The sequence below is a fragment of the Petromyzon marinus genome, chromosome 50, assembly GCF_048934315.1.
Source record: "Petromyzon marinus isolate PM22_M1 ecotype Great Lakes invasive population chromosome 50, UKy_Petmar_22M1.pri1.0, whole genome shotgun sequence".
Taxonomy (NCBI): domain Eukaryota; kingdom Metazoa; phylum Chordata; class Hyperoartia; order Petromyzontiformes; family Petromyzontidae; genus Petromyzon; species Petromyzon marinus.
Window position 1 is genome coordinate 1659924 of NC_133716.1, and position 16877 is coordinate 1676800.

Here is a 16877-nt window from a genome sequence, read left to right on the forward strand (position 1 = left end):
TGGACAAGGCTGCTGAACGTACGCAGAGAAGGTACCGCTTAAAGATAATAATAAACGTACGTTTGATGCTCATGATGTTACCGACAATGATGACGATGACTATGATGACGATGACGTGCCCTCACATTGTCCCCCTAATGGCAGACCTCTTGTAAAACGAGACTCACGTTCATATTGAACAAAACCAACGTGAAACGTGAAGTTCACCCTGTGTTACGTATGCGCGCACATCGCTCAAGAGTACTCGCCAGATTGCCCTTGGGTCCGTCTTCTCCTGGGGGGCCCTTAGTACCGGGGGGCCCAGATGTTCCAGGGGGCCCTGCCTCGCCCTTGTCTCCTCGCTCCCCACGGAGGCCCTGTGTGTGTCCAGAAGAAAGGGTTTTTTTTCTGGGGGGTTATATCGAGTGAATACAGGCATACCGTGAAGCCACCACCACCCAGCACGGCGCAATTACTAAGGTCTGTCACGTCACGTGCAAAAAAAAACGTGCCAATTAGACACTACTTCAGCACACCGGTGTGTTGGAGAGTCAACCCACAACATCGACAATTCGCGTACAACGTTTCGCTGGTGCTTGCAAGCAGCTTCATCAGGCGATTTGCCAGAATGGTGAAGGAGCCTCCCTGTTTCCGGTCTTAAATAGAGGAAGATGATGTCATCACTGTGTTCCTATCAGGTATGAAGATCAAAGGGGGGAGGGGTTAATGTAATCATATATATTACAATTGATTACGGTAAGCTGAAAATATGCAGTACATATTACCGGTTGGGGAATCGAACTCAGGTGTCCGGGTTCGTAGCGCAGCGCTACCCTACCATTTTAGTTTGTTAATTCATTTTTTTATCAGAATTCACACTCACACGAAGATGACACACACACAGAATCTCACTGCCATGTTCTGGCTTTGATCAAAGTTGACAGCGAAGCAAGCTGTGAAGAGTGTACGCGTTCCTGCGATGCAATATCTCGCAAAGTTGTTCATAATGAGCAGTGTTGGCAGGTGTAGCTAGCGAATGAAGGGTATAATTTTTGTATTACGTTAACGTGTGATTCCTCACAGTTGATGTCTACTTATAGTGGTGAAACGGTAGATTTACTTTTTAACGCTTTACAACTGAGGCTGTAAGCTTTAATGCGTAAGCTCTACCGGACCGTCTGTCCATTTGTCCATTTGTCTGTCTGTTGCCATTAGGCACCTACCCTATAGAACAACTGAGCAAATTTACAAAAGAACCCGCGCACACACACGCAGCCCTCGTTACAACACAAAGTCACAACGAAGCATTCTGAGCGTCGGGGGTGGCGCCTGCAGAGCGTGGCGACATTCCGAGACATGACGTCACACGCGTGTCCCTCGTGATGACTTCCGAGCAAGACTTCCAATTGTTGGTGACGTCGCCGCAAGCCACCGGCGTGCAATGTCGCGGGCCGTGTGACGTCGTCACGTGTGACTCGGACGATGACGTTTCTCACCATCATCGTCATCATCATTCGTGAGCCACGATCAATCAAATTTGTGCAGAAGATATCCGCACTGTAAGCGTGGATGCTGGAAACAAGGAGCTGTTGAACGGCATACGGTAAACTGGTGACTGCTTCTAGATTTGAAGTTTTCGATAAAGTCAAGTAGGTGAAAAATAAAATAAAAATATACTCTTTGGTTTTTTCGGTAGAGTCACGTAGGTAAAATAAAATTAATTAAAATAAAACAATTAAATTACGACGTTTCGGAGGCAACACAAGCTTCCGTCTTCAGGTGGAACAGTCACAGCAAGATCGCTGCATCAAATGGGGAGGCTCTGAGAGCCTCGAGCTTAAATACAGGTTAAGGTGGGGGGGGGGAGATTTGAAACACGGCAGAACGAATTCATCAGCCGTAGCTGATCATTGTCTCAACACAGCGGGTTCTCATGAGATTGTTTTCTCCGATACCAAGGTACTATGCAAACCTCCCGGTAATTACCAAAGATTTGTCCACGAAGCCATCGAGATATACAAACATAGACACAACTTCAACCGAGAGGATGGTTTTAAATTAAGCAACCACTGGAAAGATGTCATAAACCAAGTCAAAACTTTAGCTACCTTATAAGCACACAGCATATTCTTTCCGAACTTTTCCATTCTTGTTTCCATTTTTCCATTGCCCCCGTGCAGTGACCCACCGCATCCCCCGCACCCTCAACATAACAAAAGACTGATTAAGTTAGCTCCGCACAACATCAATGTCCCCTACTTGGCTCCTCTCCCCCACCTTAACCTGTATTTAAGCTCGAGGCTCTCAGAGCCTCCCCACTTGATGCAGCGATCTTGCTGTGACTGTTCCACCTGAAGACGGAAGCTTGTGTTGCCTCCGAAACGTCGTGATTTGATTGTTTTCTTTTATTTTAATTTATTTTATTTTACCTACGTGACTTTACCGAAAAAACCAAAGCGTATGAATCCTTGCAGTCACGAAAGCTTCAAATCTAGAAGATAAAGTTAATCAAATCACGATGTTTCAGAGGCTTGTGTTGCCTCCGAAACGTCGTGATTTGATTCACCTTATTTTATTTTTTTACCTACGTGACTTTACCGAAAGAACCACAGAGTATGGTGACTGTTTTTCCAAAAAGTCGGTTCCCGGTTTCTAATAAGGTGGCGAGATGTTAACTACCTCGCCTGGTATACAGGAAGTCATGGGTTCGATCCACGGGTCTGATGCCTGTAGATTTGGAGTTTGTGCGTCTCTCTCCCCGTGGTCACGTGGATTTTTCTCCACTTCGTTGAGCTGTCAATTGTGGCTTCTGAAAAAGAGCTACATGGCTCAGTGTACCTTACCTGGTAAAAGATAAAAAAATATATATTTCTTTATAGTTTTAGTTTGTAACCAGTAAGCGATTCTGGAACAATGGTTCCAGTGGAATATTAGTAACGCGCGGATGGGCAAACTGCATTGTGGGCCTCAGTGCATTCGCTTTCTTCTCTCAGTAAAAATGTAAAGGCGCAGCCCTGAAATTTCTTTCTTGCTCGCTCACGCCACTGTTGGCAGAAGAGCCTCGACTGGAAGGAGCTCCAGCGTGTATTTGGTCTACTCTTCCAGGGTGATCGGACTTCTTGGAGGAGGTGGGCGTACCCACACTTTGCCCCACCGCACACGAGCTGCCGATCGACTCACTGCGGTGTACCCGGCTATGCCGCTGCGTGGACAGACGCCGGCTGAAGGGGTTTACGAATCTTGCCTCGTTGTTGCAACTGCCATGCCGGGAGGTCAAACAGGCGCTGTCCGTCCAGCGTGTCGACCATTGCACCACGGCAGCATCCAACGAAAATGAATCACGACAAAAAATTTGAAGAGGGTAAAATTAGAGCGAGATTTGAAAATCTCATTCGACTGAATAATTTCTCAGGGCCACGGGAAGCTCGTTTTACAGCTGCGGAGCATCACTGAAAATGAGTTCTCAAAGTTGAAAAATTACTCAAACTTTGTGGCCTATGAAAAGCAGGCCACCAGCCAGGCAAGAGTGGCATACGCAGCTGGGGCACAGGTAGTCAGTGACCAGCTCACCAGCGAGGGCGATGCCAAGCTGTGCATTGCTTTGAGAGTAAAGGAAGATCATTTGAATAATTGAAGACGATATTAAATTGGAAGCCAGCAGAGAAAAAAAAGCTGCCGAGTCTGACAGTGAGTTTGTCTTCGTGCTGGAAGAACGTCTGGCAGAGAGATCTCACTCTTGTTGAAGAGCAATTAAGATACAGGGCAGACCAGACAAGAGAGAACTGCGGTGACGTAACCAGGAAATCGTCTCGAGTCGGTGCCCTTAGTGCGACGTCTCGCGACATCGCTCTGCGGATCAACTCCAATTGCGGCGTCAGAGGTCAACGCGTGCGTTTGAGAACTATACGCCAAGAATGTTACGGCTTTAAAGGCCAGTCAGCACTTGCAGTATTACTATCACTATGCCTGTGAGGGTGCCACGGTGCCACGGTGCCGAGATGTTAACTACCTCGCCTAGTATTCAGGAGGTCGTGGGTTCGATCCCGACCCTGACGACTGCTGCTGTATATTTGGAGTTTGCGTGTTTCTCCCTGTGGTCGCGTGTTTTTTTTCTTCCTCCAGATCCTTTGGTGTTTACCTCCACATTTCGTTCAACATCACGTGTTTAGAGCATTTGGCTGTGATACATTTCCACGTGGTAAGCCACTTTGTTGAGCTGTCATTTGTGGCCAGGTCGCTTCTGAAAAACAGCTACGTAGCTCAGTGGGCCTTACCTGGTAAAATACAAATGGTTTACTTTTAGTTTTAATCAGCTTGAATGCACCTAATATTGTCACATCTCAGAAGCTAAGCAGGTTGGGACTTGGACCATGCTAGGATGGGTGACAACCACGCACAAACAGGTCACAATAGGCTGCTTCATGGCCATCAAGGGCAGTGCAAAAAAATCCATTGCACTGTACTTCTATGTTCCCATTTCTACACTACCCACCTTCACCAACCCGCACTGACCAGTGCGGTGAAGTATGGTCAAGATAACCTCCTTGAGGGAGGCCCTCATCCAGCAGCAGTTACTCTAAGCCGGGTGGAGCATGTCTATGGAGTTTCACTGTCACATTATTTTTTATTTAAAAATTAAACATTAAAAAAACATTTTAAAGGTGCAGCCCCGGATTTCCTTGCTCATGCCACTGCTTCATCCAGCAGTGGAAAGACAATGGCTCACGATCGTGTGAACACACGCTAAATTTAATAACAAAAGCGGCAGTATTTATCAGGCAGGTGGCACTGGCGATCAGAAGGCTCGACTCAGTCATTTGGTGAGCCCTGCTCATCAACCCTGTGATGTGGGAAATCGACAGTGGCGGCGATCCTTCAGCAAGATCATTCCCTCCAACGGCGAGGTAGAATGTCCTCCTCCACTGGGGCAGGGCTGACATTTGATACGAGTGTGCCACCCAGCCTCCACTGTGCAGGGGAGATACTGTATCAGGACACCTTGGGGGCCGTCCATAAATGACGTCACGCGATTTTTGACCCTGCGTCACACGGCGTCACAAAAAGTTAGACCCCCCCCCTCAAATATGACGTCACAAAGCTCTGCCCCCCCCCCTCCCAAAAAAAGATAAAACATGCTTCAAATCGCTTTAAACTATTGTCACTGTAGTGAGTATTTAATGTGGCGCTGCACTCTGATGTTGTAGGAGAAAACATTGATTAAAAAGTCTATTTAATTAAGTAGAACGTGTTGTCTATATTTATTTAAAGTTGCGCATTTTGATGTGACGTCACATTTCTCAACAACTCCCCCACCCCCATCGTCACACATCGTCACAAATATCTGACCCCCACCCCCAGGTGCGTGACGTCGTTTATGGACGGCCCCTTGACTGACACCTTGACTTGACATCTCGACTGGCCACCAACTTGATAATATTGGCAGTTTAGAGAGGGGGTGCTTGCGGCTCTTAGTGCATTTTCTCGTCTCAGGTTTATGTAGCACAGCTCTCTCGAGTGTAAATGTGTCCTGGTTTATATTTAATGTTTCAAGTTGTACTTTTCATTACCCGACTTAATGCACCGCAAAGGACATTCAACATTAAAGAGGTCGCCAAGCACTCAACTATTCAACGCCGCTCACCCTTAAATTCAAGGTATAATTCCACGCGACGCTATCGGCTCGTTGTGCTATGGAGAAGGACCACTGCCTGAAACATCGGCCGTTATAAATACACGATTGTTTCCTTGTAAGGTCCCTATGATATTGCCGAATGTGTTGAGTTTTTCCTGTGAGTTGTGCTTGTGCACCACTGCCAACATAGCTGCAGCAGCAGCAGTATAACCGACAAGAAATGTCTTTAATTTGACGGATAATGAGGTGGTGGGCAATGGCAGTACAGCAAATAGGGTTTTGTCCTCTCCCTGCGGCTCCCCGAGGTTTCTCCCCGACCCTGAATCAAACCACCACGTTTCTTCCTCACGTGTTTCCCACCGTGGGCCGGCAGCAGGCACGTCTAACATGACGCGTTGGTCGTGGGGCTGGTGGGATTTATTTCCCACACTTTCGTGGAAGATGTCTAGCGCCTGTGTGGATATTTGAGTATTATCTCACGTACTAGGATGTTTGCCTCCTGGTTTCCACCACCATTAAACAGCAACACTGCTTACTGACCATTTTACGAAAGCATCTCTGAATGCAGGTCCTTTCTGAAGGAAAAAAAATTGTTCAGGTCTTGAGACTCGGGAAGAGCTTTCATGGATAAAAACCGTCATGTTCACAATCATGCGGCTGCAATAACAGTGGTTAGAGGACCCAACTCAATCGCAGTATTTTTGGAGACCAATCATCATCATCACCATCAATGTCTCTCCGTGGTGAATAAAATCAGTACCACATTGTAGATAGCGGAGGAAACAAATATTTAGGATCCAACACTGTTACAGCTGGGAAACATCGACTGGTAGGAAGCTGTGCTGCACACGTGGTTTAGTTTGGGTTTGGTTGTCAAGGTAGAGTGTCAGTTTTTCTTTTTTTGAAACCTCAACTTTCACTTTTGCTAACGCCCGATGACGCTTGGTGTCATCTCCAGCAAAACGTCGGGATGTAAAATCGTTACCAGTTTTCATGCCTTTCAACATTCCTCCTCTGGTTTTCTGAAAAACCAAAATAAATTAGCACATTTCCCACGAGGTGAGAACTTGATTTGATGGTGGAGGGTTACCACGAAAAAATAACATTATATCTACACGATGATCTAGCCCAGAATAAACTAATTACGTACAATAACATTTGTCATGAAAGCCTACATATAAAATCAACACGTGCTTATTCGAACGACTAGACACTTGCTTCATTAATGTACAATAATGCCATTATTGTCCGATCATTTAGGAGGAAACTAAATAAATGTCACCCAATTAAGAGCAAGTAAAAAAACCGCACACGTGAAGAATTAAATTTGCGGGGAAATATCAGTAACATCTGTTGCGCACTTAAAGTGCTCGATTTGTCACATTCTGCCGTGCTAAGAAAAAAAATGGAAGGTTGCTAAGCGACAAGCCAATTACCCAGAAGTCACTGGCTCATTACCACACCTGGCACCAGGAGGCAAATAACAACGCACTTGCAGCACCCTTAATTCGTCGTGAAAGGTAGAGACAATTGATAGGGCACATTAATTCAAGTTCATATTCCTGGCTTTTATTATCAGATACACCGTCTTTAGCAAAGTGAAATTATTGCTACATAAATTCAAGGTCAGATAACTCTTCAGCCCTTTCGGATCCCATCACTAATTGGAGCGTGTGAAATAGTGTGCCATTAGTGCTCGACGTATTGAAAACCCGCTGCAAGATAGATTGTTATTGTACTTTCGTGTGCGCGTGGTGTGTGCATTGGGACTCCGGGTGGATTATAATTGTTCATGAGTCACGCGCATTAGCGCGATGGAAATTAGGTGCAAGTTTGGTTCACGCACAGAGACACTCGCGTGCATAAACACGCGCATGATGAATGCCTTTACACACGTGTGCACGCGTGTGCACCCGTACACACGTGTGGGCAAGCATGCACCCAAACAAAGTCAAATATCCCTCCATCCCCATATAGCCTTCAACAGACGGTTGAGGCAAGTGCTGTTAGCGAGCCCCTTTTAAGGCCGGCACGGCACACGTGGGGGTGGTGTGGCCCCGACTCCGAGCCGCCTTTGCCTCCCGCACACTGACGTTCGCACACCGCACCAGGTTACTCGGCGAAGGCTGCGGTCACCCTGAGGATGATCCCGGGTGACCTGTTCAGGGATATTCGTCACCGATGTTTGGCAATGAGCGGGATTCGAACGACGCGAGAAGATCGCGCTCGCTCGGCTCGCCTCGCAGCCTCATTACCCATTGAGCATTCATGAGCTGCATTTAACAAGGGCCAATTATGCCTGAGCATCCTCTTAGCCACGAGACTGCACGTTGATGGCGAGCGGAGCTCGGGGCGGGCAACATCCACAGTGAGGGAAAAACAAGTATTTGATCCCCTGCTGATTTTGTACGTTTGCCCACTGACAAAGAAATGATTGGTCTATAATTTTAATGGTAGGTTTATTTGAACAGTGAGAGACAGAATAACAACAAAAAATTCCAGAAAAACGCATGTCAAAATTTTTATAAATTGATTTGCATTTTAATGAGGGAAATAAGTATTTGACCCCTCTGCAAAACATGACTTAGTACTTGGTGGCAAAACCCTTGTTGGCAATCACAGAGGTCAGACGTTTCTTGTAGTTGGCCACCAGGTTTGCACACATCTCAGGAGGGATTTTGTCCCACTCCTCTTTGCAGATGTTCTCCAAGTCATTAAGGTTTCGAGGCTGACGTTTGGCAACTCGAACCTTCAGCTCCCTCCACAGATTGTATATGGGATTAAGGTCTGGAGACTGGCTAGGCCACTCCAGGACCTGAATGTGCTTCTTCTTGAGCCACTCCTTTGTTGCCTTGGCCGTGTGTTTTGGGTCATTGTCATGCTGGAATACCCATCCACGACACATTTTCAATGCCCTGGCTGAGGGAAAGAGGTTCTCACCCAAGATTTGACGGTACATGGCCCCGTCCATCGTCCCTTTGATGCGGTGAAATTGTCCTGTCCCCTTAGCAGAAAAACACCCCCAAAGCATAATGTTTCCACCTCCATGTTTGACGGTGGGGATGGTGTTCTTGGGGTCATAGGCAGCATTCCTCCTCCTCCAAACACAGCGAGTTGAGTTGATGCCAAAGAGCTCCATTTTGGTCTCATCTGACCACAACACTTTCACCCAGTTGTCCTCTGAATAATTCAGATGTTCATTGGCAAACTTCAGACGGGCATGTATATGTGCTTTCTTGAGCAGGGGGACCTTGCGGACGCTGCAGGATTTCAGTCCTTCACGGCGTAGTGTGTTACCAATTGTTTTCTTGGTGACTATGATCCCAGCTGCCTTGAGATCATTACAAGATCCTCCCGTGTAGTTCTGGGCTGATTCCTCACCGTTCTCATGATCATTGCAACTCCACGAGGTGAGATCTTGCATGGAGCCCCAGGCTGAGGGAGATTGACAGTTCTTTTGTGTTTCTTCCATTTGCGAATAATCGCACCAACTGTTGTCACCTTCTCACCAAGCTTCTTGACAATGGTCTTGTAGCCCATCCCAGCCTTGTGTAGGTCTACAATCTTGTCCCTGACATCCTTGGAGAGGTCTTTGGTCTTGGCCATGGTGGAGAGTTTGGAATCTGATTGATTGATTGCTTCTGTGGACAGGTGTATTTTATACAGGTACCAAGCTGAGATTAGGAGCACTCCCTTTAAGATTGTGCTTCTAATCTCAGCTCGTTACCTGTATAAAAGACACCTGGGAGCCAGAAATCTTTCTGATTGAGAGGGGGTCAAATACTTATTTCCCTCATTAAAATGCAAATCAATTTATACAATTTTTTACATGCGTTTTTCTGGATTTTTTGTTGTTATTCTGTCTCTCGCTGTTTAATTAAACCTACCATTAAAATTAAAGACTGATCATTTCTTTGCCAGTGGGCAAACGTACAAAATCAGCAGGGGATCAAATACTTGTTTCCCTCACTGTATCTCGTCCGCGCCAGGTGGGCCCCCCCCCGCGTGCTCACGGGGCCACGTTCATCAGGCGGCAGCTGAGGACGTCGACGAAGCCCCCCGCACGGAGCTCCCCTCGGCGCCGTGCGAGGTGCCACGCGCACGATGAGCTGGCACGGCTGGACAGAGGCCCGGGCGGTCTTTTGGAAAACGAGCAGCGGTCTCTACGTGTAGCATGTGCAGTTGAAACCCCTTGTTAATTCGACACGTCATGGGGCTCTGGCCTTGCCGAATTATCCAATATCGCGAATTATTTGCAATGGTAACTCCCCAGTGCCTCCTGCCCCAGTTAACAACACGCACCATACGCATTGACACACACGCACCCTGTGTCAATTCCATCCAAACCTTTGGATTTGTCTCGCAGACTCGGGGATTTATACTTCAGTCCCTTTCTGTTACTTCTTGATGTAGGTGTAGACGACTTGTCTGAGAGGGTTGGCTTGCACAGAGTGCACACACACAAGGTCAAGTCCAAAGCGACGGATCTGCACCAACGCTCACCACACTCGCCACACTCACCACGCACACCACATGCTCCACACTCACCACACTCACCACGCTCGCCACCACCAGACTGAGTCATTGTTTTGTATTGGCGCGAGGCGTCGCTCCACGTGTATGCAGCAATGGGACCATTCGGCTCATGACGGATTACTAGGACACCTTATGTGTGCCCAAAGCGCAGCCGTGCCGAATCATCCCCAATTACGAATTTATTAAATACCGAAATAACGAGGTTTTACTACTGTATGTTGAACTTATTTCGCACTGTACGAAGCCAACCGTGGTAATCGGAGGTGCAGCGTTAGTCTATGGGTAGTGTTAGTCTATGGGTAGTGTTAGTCTATGGGCAGTGTTAGTCTATGGGCAGTGTTAGTCTACGGGTAGTGTTAGTCTATGGGTAGTGTTAGTCTACGGGTAGTGTTAGTCTATGGGTAGTGTTAGTCTACGGGTAGTGTTAGTCTACGGGTAGTGTTAGTCTATGGGTAGTGTTAGTCTATGGGCAGTGTTAGTCTACGGGTAGTGTTAGTCTACGGGTAGTGTTAGTCTACGGGTAGTGTTAGTCTATGGGTAGTGTTAGTCTATGGGTAGTGTTAGTCTATGGGTAGTGTTAGTCTATGGGTAGTGTTAGTCCATAGGTAGTGTTAGTCCATGGGTAGTGTTAGTCTATGGGTAGTGTTAGTCTATGGGTAGTGTTAGTCTATGGGTAGTGTTAGTCTATGGGTAGTGTTAGTCCATGGGTAGTGTTAGTCTATAGGTAGTGTTAGTCCATGGGTAGTGTTAGTCTATGGGTAGTGTTAGTCTATGGGTAGTGTTAGTCTATGGGTAGTGTTAGTCTATGGGTAGTGTTAGTCTATGGGTAGTGTTAGTCTATGGGTAGTGTTAGTCTATGGGTAGTGTTAGTCTATGGGTAGTGTTAGTCTATGGGTAGTGTTAGTCTATGAGCAGTATGTACGTTGGACTTCTTTCGCACCGTACGCAGCCAACCGTGCTAATCGGAGGTGCATATACTATGCTGCATTAAAAAAAAAAAAAGTAAATGCAGCCTACATATAGATACAATTAACTTTGCTCCAGCACTTGAACATTTGTGTTGGAAGAAGGTTTTGCCTTATGCATTATGTATATATGTATGTGTGTGTGCTTTAGGGGCGTTTAAACCGAAGGTTGGCCGCTTCGACTCCATCCTCCGAAACGGTGGCGCAAGTTTCTTAAACCGCTGTCCCCCGCAGCCGCCCCTGCGCTAATTGCTGCACCACTCCGAGGTGTCACGCCTCCTTACGAAGTCTAAACGTACGCCGCCCGTGAACGGGACGAGCGTTTGAGCGTCCTTCACGCTCCGTCGAGTAAACGCATTCGGCGAAGAAGGTCTGAGTTCAGGTAAATTGCAGACGTCACAGAGATCCCGCGCAATCGCAGGGAGCCATCGTCGGCGAGCTTGCTGTCAAAAGCGACGCGTTAATCTCGGCACGTGACTCCGGTCATGTGCCGTTGCAAGGTGAATTATTTCATTTGAAAACAATTTGGTCCGTTCCTCAGCTTCCAGCTGAGTAGAAACTGGAAAAAAAATGTATTCAAATACATTGACTTACTTATCTTATTCATGCATGTAAATCCATCCATTGGTATACTTATCAAGTAGGCAAAGCCAATAATCGTGTTATTGACATACAGACCATTGGTGGCAAGTGCTGTTTAGCGAGCACCCATTAAGGCCTGAAAGGCGTACGAAGGGGTGATGTGGACAGCACTGTGGCGGTGTGTTTCGGCCATATCGTCAACACGAGAACCTGGCCCCGTGCGTGTGGACGTGGACAGGGTGAGGGAGAGAACGTCATTTGGAGGTTCCACTGTCAGCGGTGGGACCCTCGGGTCGTGCAGTATCCGTACAGAGGTGCAGGTGAATGTGCGGGTGACGGTACAGGCGAATGTGGAGGTGAATGTGCAGGTACAAGTGAACGTACAGGAACAGGTACAGGTACATATGCAGGTGGCAAATGGGCGACTCACAGGAGGACCGATGTCTCCTTGGTGTCCTGGGTCTCCAGGCTCTCCGTGCTCCCCCTGTCGACGCACACGCACAACCATTAGCACCGCTGGCTACGCACGGTGCGACAGAAGTTCAACGTGCATACGAGCAAGTGCTCGACGCAACGCAAAAGAAACAACACGAGAACCCGGCTCGCAAGCCGGGCGTGGTGGTCGGTTGGTGGACGCTAATAATCCAGCTAATCCAGGACGTGTTACGGTAAGTGGGTTCGTGAACTCATCTGTGCTGACCACAGATGGGTTAACGGGGCGCTGCGGTGGTGAGATGTCAACTGCCTCGCCTGGTATGCAGGAGGTTGTGGGTTCGATCCAAACCCTGACGCCTGCTGCTGTATATTTGGAGTTTGCGGTGTGTCTCTCTCCCGGTGGTCGCGTGGATTTTTCTCCGGGTCCTCCGGTTTTTCCCTCCAAATTTAGAATTATTTTATCACGAAGCATTTTTTTGTGTGAGGGCTATTATCTCACCACAACGACAGAGCGGAGACGATTTACACTGAATGGCACCGCCCATGTCACAATATAAGAAAGTTTACCCAGGAAAGGGTCACCGCCGCTCAAGGCGACTCTTTTTCAGAAGGGTCATGCTAAGTTTTTGCCATGCGGGCGACGCTTACCATGTGTTTTCCAATTAAGAAATATGCCAGTAATTATTTTTTCCCGGTAAATTTGGACCATGACACTGGCAGAAAATGTCCTCCTCTTATCCTAACGATGTCCTCGGGTCTGCGCAGCGGACAATGCGCGGTATTTTGCGGTTAACACATCCGCAACATTTACCAGGGCGGCCTGCCAAATACACATCGCGAACCTCCGCAACGAGCGACGAACGCACTACGGCTGGGCCATGTAACCGAGAGTACCCACAATGCACTGACTGCATGGTGACAATACACTCCCACAATGCAACGCAAGTTGTGAAGCAGTCCTCTCCCATTGCAGTGCATTACGATATGTCCGTATGTACGTTCAACTTCTTTCGCACCGTACGGAGCCAAACGTGCAAATTGGAGTTGCGGGGGAAGGACAACAAACTATAACACGCACGCACAAAGCAAGTCGAGTAATGCATCCAGTAAAAATGTTCTTTGCAATTCAGAGGCGCGAGTCAATCGTTGCGAACGATTCGTTTGATTTCTTGAGGCTAAGTGGGACACACGGTTAGTGCATGGGGTGAGTGGTGAAGTTTGTCGTTTTAAATTCACCTTCTGGCCTTCGGCACCCATCAATCCTATAGCGCCGCGCGGACCAGGGGGGCCCTGTTGAGAAAGAAAATGATCATGCACATCGCGGAGGATAAACTGAGTTGCAGGGGAACACAGCCTGGGGTACATAGAGTGGGCGCCACGGTGGCGAGATGTTAATTACCTCGCCTGGAATACAGGAGGTCGTGGGTTCAGACAAGGCGGCTGAATGTGAATAAAAATTTGCTGTTGAGGTAATTATACAAATGTATTTATGATGCTGATGATGTTGCTGCTGCTGCTGCTGCTGATGACGGCGGCGATGACAATAACGCACAGGGCAATTGCAATTCGCCGCTGTAATCACTTCTAACCGATGATGCAGCCCTTGAGCAAACGAGGCAGCTGAATATAAATCACAACGCTGCTCCTGATGATGACATTGATTAACATAATTACGATGCCGATGTTGTTGCTGACGATTATGATGGCCATGCCGATGGTGGTGGCCATGATTTTGCTGCTGATGATGATGATCCTGATGATGTTGCTGATGATGATAGCCATGATGATGACGATGATGATGGCCATGATGATGTTGCCGACGACGAAGATGATGATGGTGATCATGGCCATGACGATGCCGGTGGGTGACGACTCTCTGCGGAGAGGCCGCGTTTTTGACAACGGATGACGCTCACCTCCCCTCCGGAGGAACCGGGAGGCCCTCTCGGCCCTGGTGGTCCAGGCGGTCCCTGCACACGGAGACAAAAAGATCGCCGCTTAGGCCGTGCATCGATTGCTTCGCTCGTCCTCTCGCTCGTCCGCATTCGTTCGTTTTGAATAGAAGCCATTTTCGCTTATGATGCATGACAGCCCGGAGACAAATATGGGTTCAATTTCATTGCACAAGAAGCCCCAGCAGAGGAAGAGATTTTCGAGACGGGGAAAAAAAACCCCCATACACATACGTTTTACACGTGTGTATATATATATTTCCACGTGTATCTATTTCCAAAAGTTAGAGCATGCTGCTTTCGGGAGACGCTGACTTTTTTGTTCTAGAACTCCGGTGGTGAACAGTTGCACCAACTTGCGTCAGAGAACGACCTCAGACGAAGGGATCGCAGAACCATTTCTCGGGTCCCCCTCGATTGCCCCCGTGTCCACATTACAGGCACACCCTGTAATGTGCATCAGTCAATGATGAACGAGATGGGATGGTAACTGGGTCGAGACCCATCACTCTGTTACACTGGAGCGGTGTTTCTCAAACTCGTTTTGGCCCGCGGACCAATCGACCGATGCTGACCACCACCCAGCCGCCCACTTCTCTCTCTAAATACCACCAATACCACACGATTCATATTACTGGAACATATTTATTTTTGTTAAACGTAGCCATAAGGTTTTTGGGGGGAACGGGACGGGAGGGGGCATTTAGATTTTAGGGTTAGGGTCGTCTAATCTGGGTCATTTACCCGTATTTTTTTTCATTAAACATTAATTAAACTATTAACGTCCGAAACACAAGGTACAAACGTTGCCATTATTGTCGGGATCAACCTGCGTTTGCATCACAGCACCGGGGAACACCTGGAGGAGCGTTACGGACAGCCACCGGTGGAACCGGAGCACCGCACTCTGAGAACCACCGCTCTCGACAATCCAGGGTTTTTATTTTTTAAATTGGAAGTCGCTGACAAAAGTTGCGATTCAGTCGAGAACGCGGGCACAAGCAGCGACGCCAGACTCGCTTGCGGCGTGCGAGAGTGGTGTGACAACGATCCAGAAGCGCCGTGGAAGGGTAACGGGGTGCGAGACGGATACGGTCTACAAAGAGCTTCCGTGTTGATCGCTGTGAGGTGTGCAGAGGCGCAGAGGAGCACCCCGGTGCCGTGGCGCTGGCGAGGAAACGCGAATCGCGCCGAGGGATGGAGGGAGGCGAGTGGCGCGAAGCGCGTCGGCACAGGGAGAGACGGGGGCGAGAGACAGAATGGACAAACGGGAGCGAGAGACACGGAGGGAAAGGAGGCGAGAGAGAGAGAGAGATGGGGCTGGATAATCAATACAATGTTGACAAGCGTTTGGTCGTCCGGTTCGCATTGTCGATATCGCGCTGAAAAGTCAATAACAAAATCACGAATGTTAAAGCGTAGAAGTCAACGTGGTGCGTTTGAAGGTAGTCGCCACTGTTGGGGGCCCGCAGTGGAAACGTAACGCTCTCCGTGGTTCCACTATTGGGGTGGTGACGTGAGTTCGTCCCATGTTGAGGCTCCTCCAGGCTTGTCGCTCACGCGTGCGCGTCATTGCTTCTGTCATGTTGGTGACCTCGGTCGCTCTCGCAAAGGAGACTCTCTTGACCTTTCACCGCCTGCTTCATCCAAATACATTTGAACACCTGAGAAGGGCTTGCTGCGAATTGTTAAAAATTCAAAACTTCCTATTGGGGTTTTTTGTCGTGCAGTTGTTGGTGGTTGGACAGAAGCCATCAAACTCGCACTACTCATAGATTTGGTTTAGCCATGGGCGGTTGGAACCTGGATTATTTAAAATAACCTGCGGAAAATGTCCCCTTTGTTTGATAACTAAACCAACGCTTTGGGGCATTTTTTATCTCGTTTTTTTTTGTTACACAAGCAGTAGTCACGTGTTTAATCATGGCTGGCTACAACCCAGGATCTCAGTAGTGGCGCCAACTCAGTGTATTCATTAAGACCATTGCATGGGAAGTACAACTGATTTTTCTTTTCTAAGAGCTGCAGTTGGCTGGAATGTACCCACATCAAGGGCAAACTTAATGATGGCGTCTGCAGCCCATTGGCAACTTTTATTTAAGTACGTTGAACTTCTCTCGCACCGTACGTAGCCAACCGTGCTAATCAGAGGTGCGGAATAAGGACAACTAAACGCAAAAAGCAATTCTGAATAAATGAGTTTTCAATCTAGATTTTAAAAGTGCGTAGCTTTAATGGCATCCTAATATCGACAGGAAGAGCGTTCCAGACGGCCGCAGAAGCGCATCTGAAAAGGCGCGATGCAGTGGCCGTCTTTGTCCGATGCCTCGCCAAAAAGCCGCCGTGAGGATGACCGGGGTTCACGTAACCATTGTCCCGCTGTACTTGAGAACCCACATTAATCATGGACCACTTGCCTGGGATTGAATCCAGCATCTCAGCAGTGCTGGCTCAGTGTCTGAATCATGGATGTTGTGAACCTTCTGTGCGATTCAACCCACTGCAATCGTGAACCATTTCTCACTGCTTTCAAACTACAAGGATCGGTTAAGGATATAAATCACCGCTGAATGTAAAAATTAATGAACGATGCAAATATCGACGTCTGTTTGTTAGTTGCGGATTGTGAAAGACGTGTTTAATTAGTGCTGCTCTTACATCCATTTAGATTGTGGGAAGATTGCAATTGATTGGAATTGATTTCAATCGATATTTATAAATTGCTTTGAGTTCACTTGTTAAGTGTTTTCTGACGTCCGCTTCATGAAGCATGGGGACTTGTACAGCAAGCGTCCT

At 47.8% G+C, this 16877-nt stretch overlaps 1 protein-coding gene across 3 annotated transcripts in view; it reads right to left on the reverse strand.

Moving 5' to 3' along the window:
- The window catches only part of LOC116953253 (uncharacterized), a 305948-nt gene that overhangs the window by 49411 nt on the left and 239660 nt on the right, over nt 1-16877 (reverse strand). For all 3 annotated transcript variants that reach the window (XM_032973299.2, XM_032973298.2, XM_032973300.2), the window contains 4 exons: nt 14046-14099; nt 13366-13419; nt 12125-12178; nt 249-356 (listed from right to left, as the gene is read on the reverse strand). In XM_032973299.2, the coding sequence (XP_032829190.2) occupies nt 249-356; nt 12125-12178; nt 13366-13419; nt 14046-14099 (270 nt within the window). The remainder of the gene's footprint in view (nt 1-248; nt 357-12124; nt 12179-13365; nt 13420-14045; nt 14100-16877) is intronic.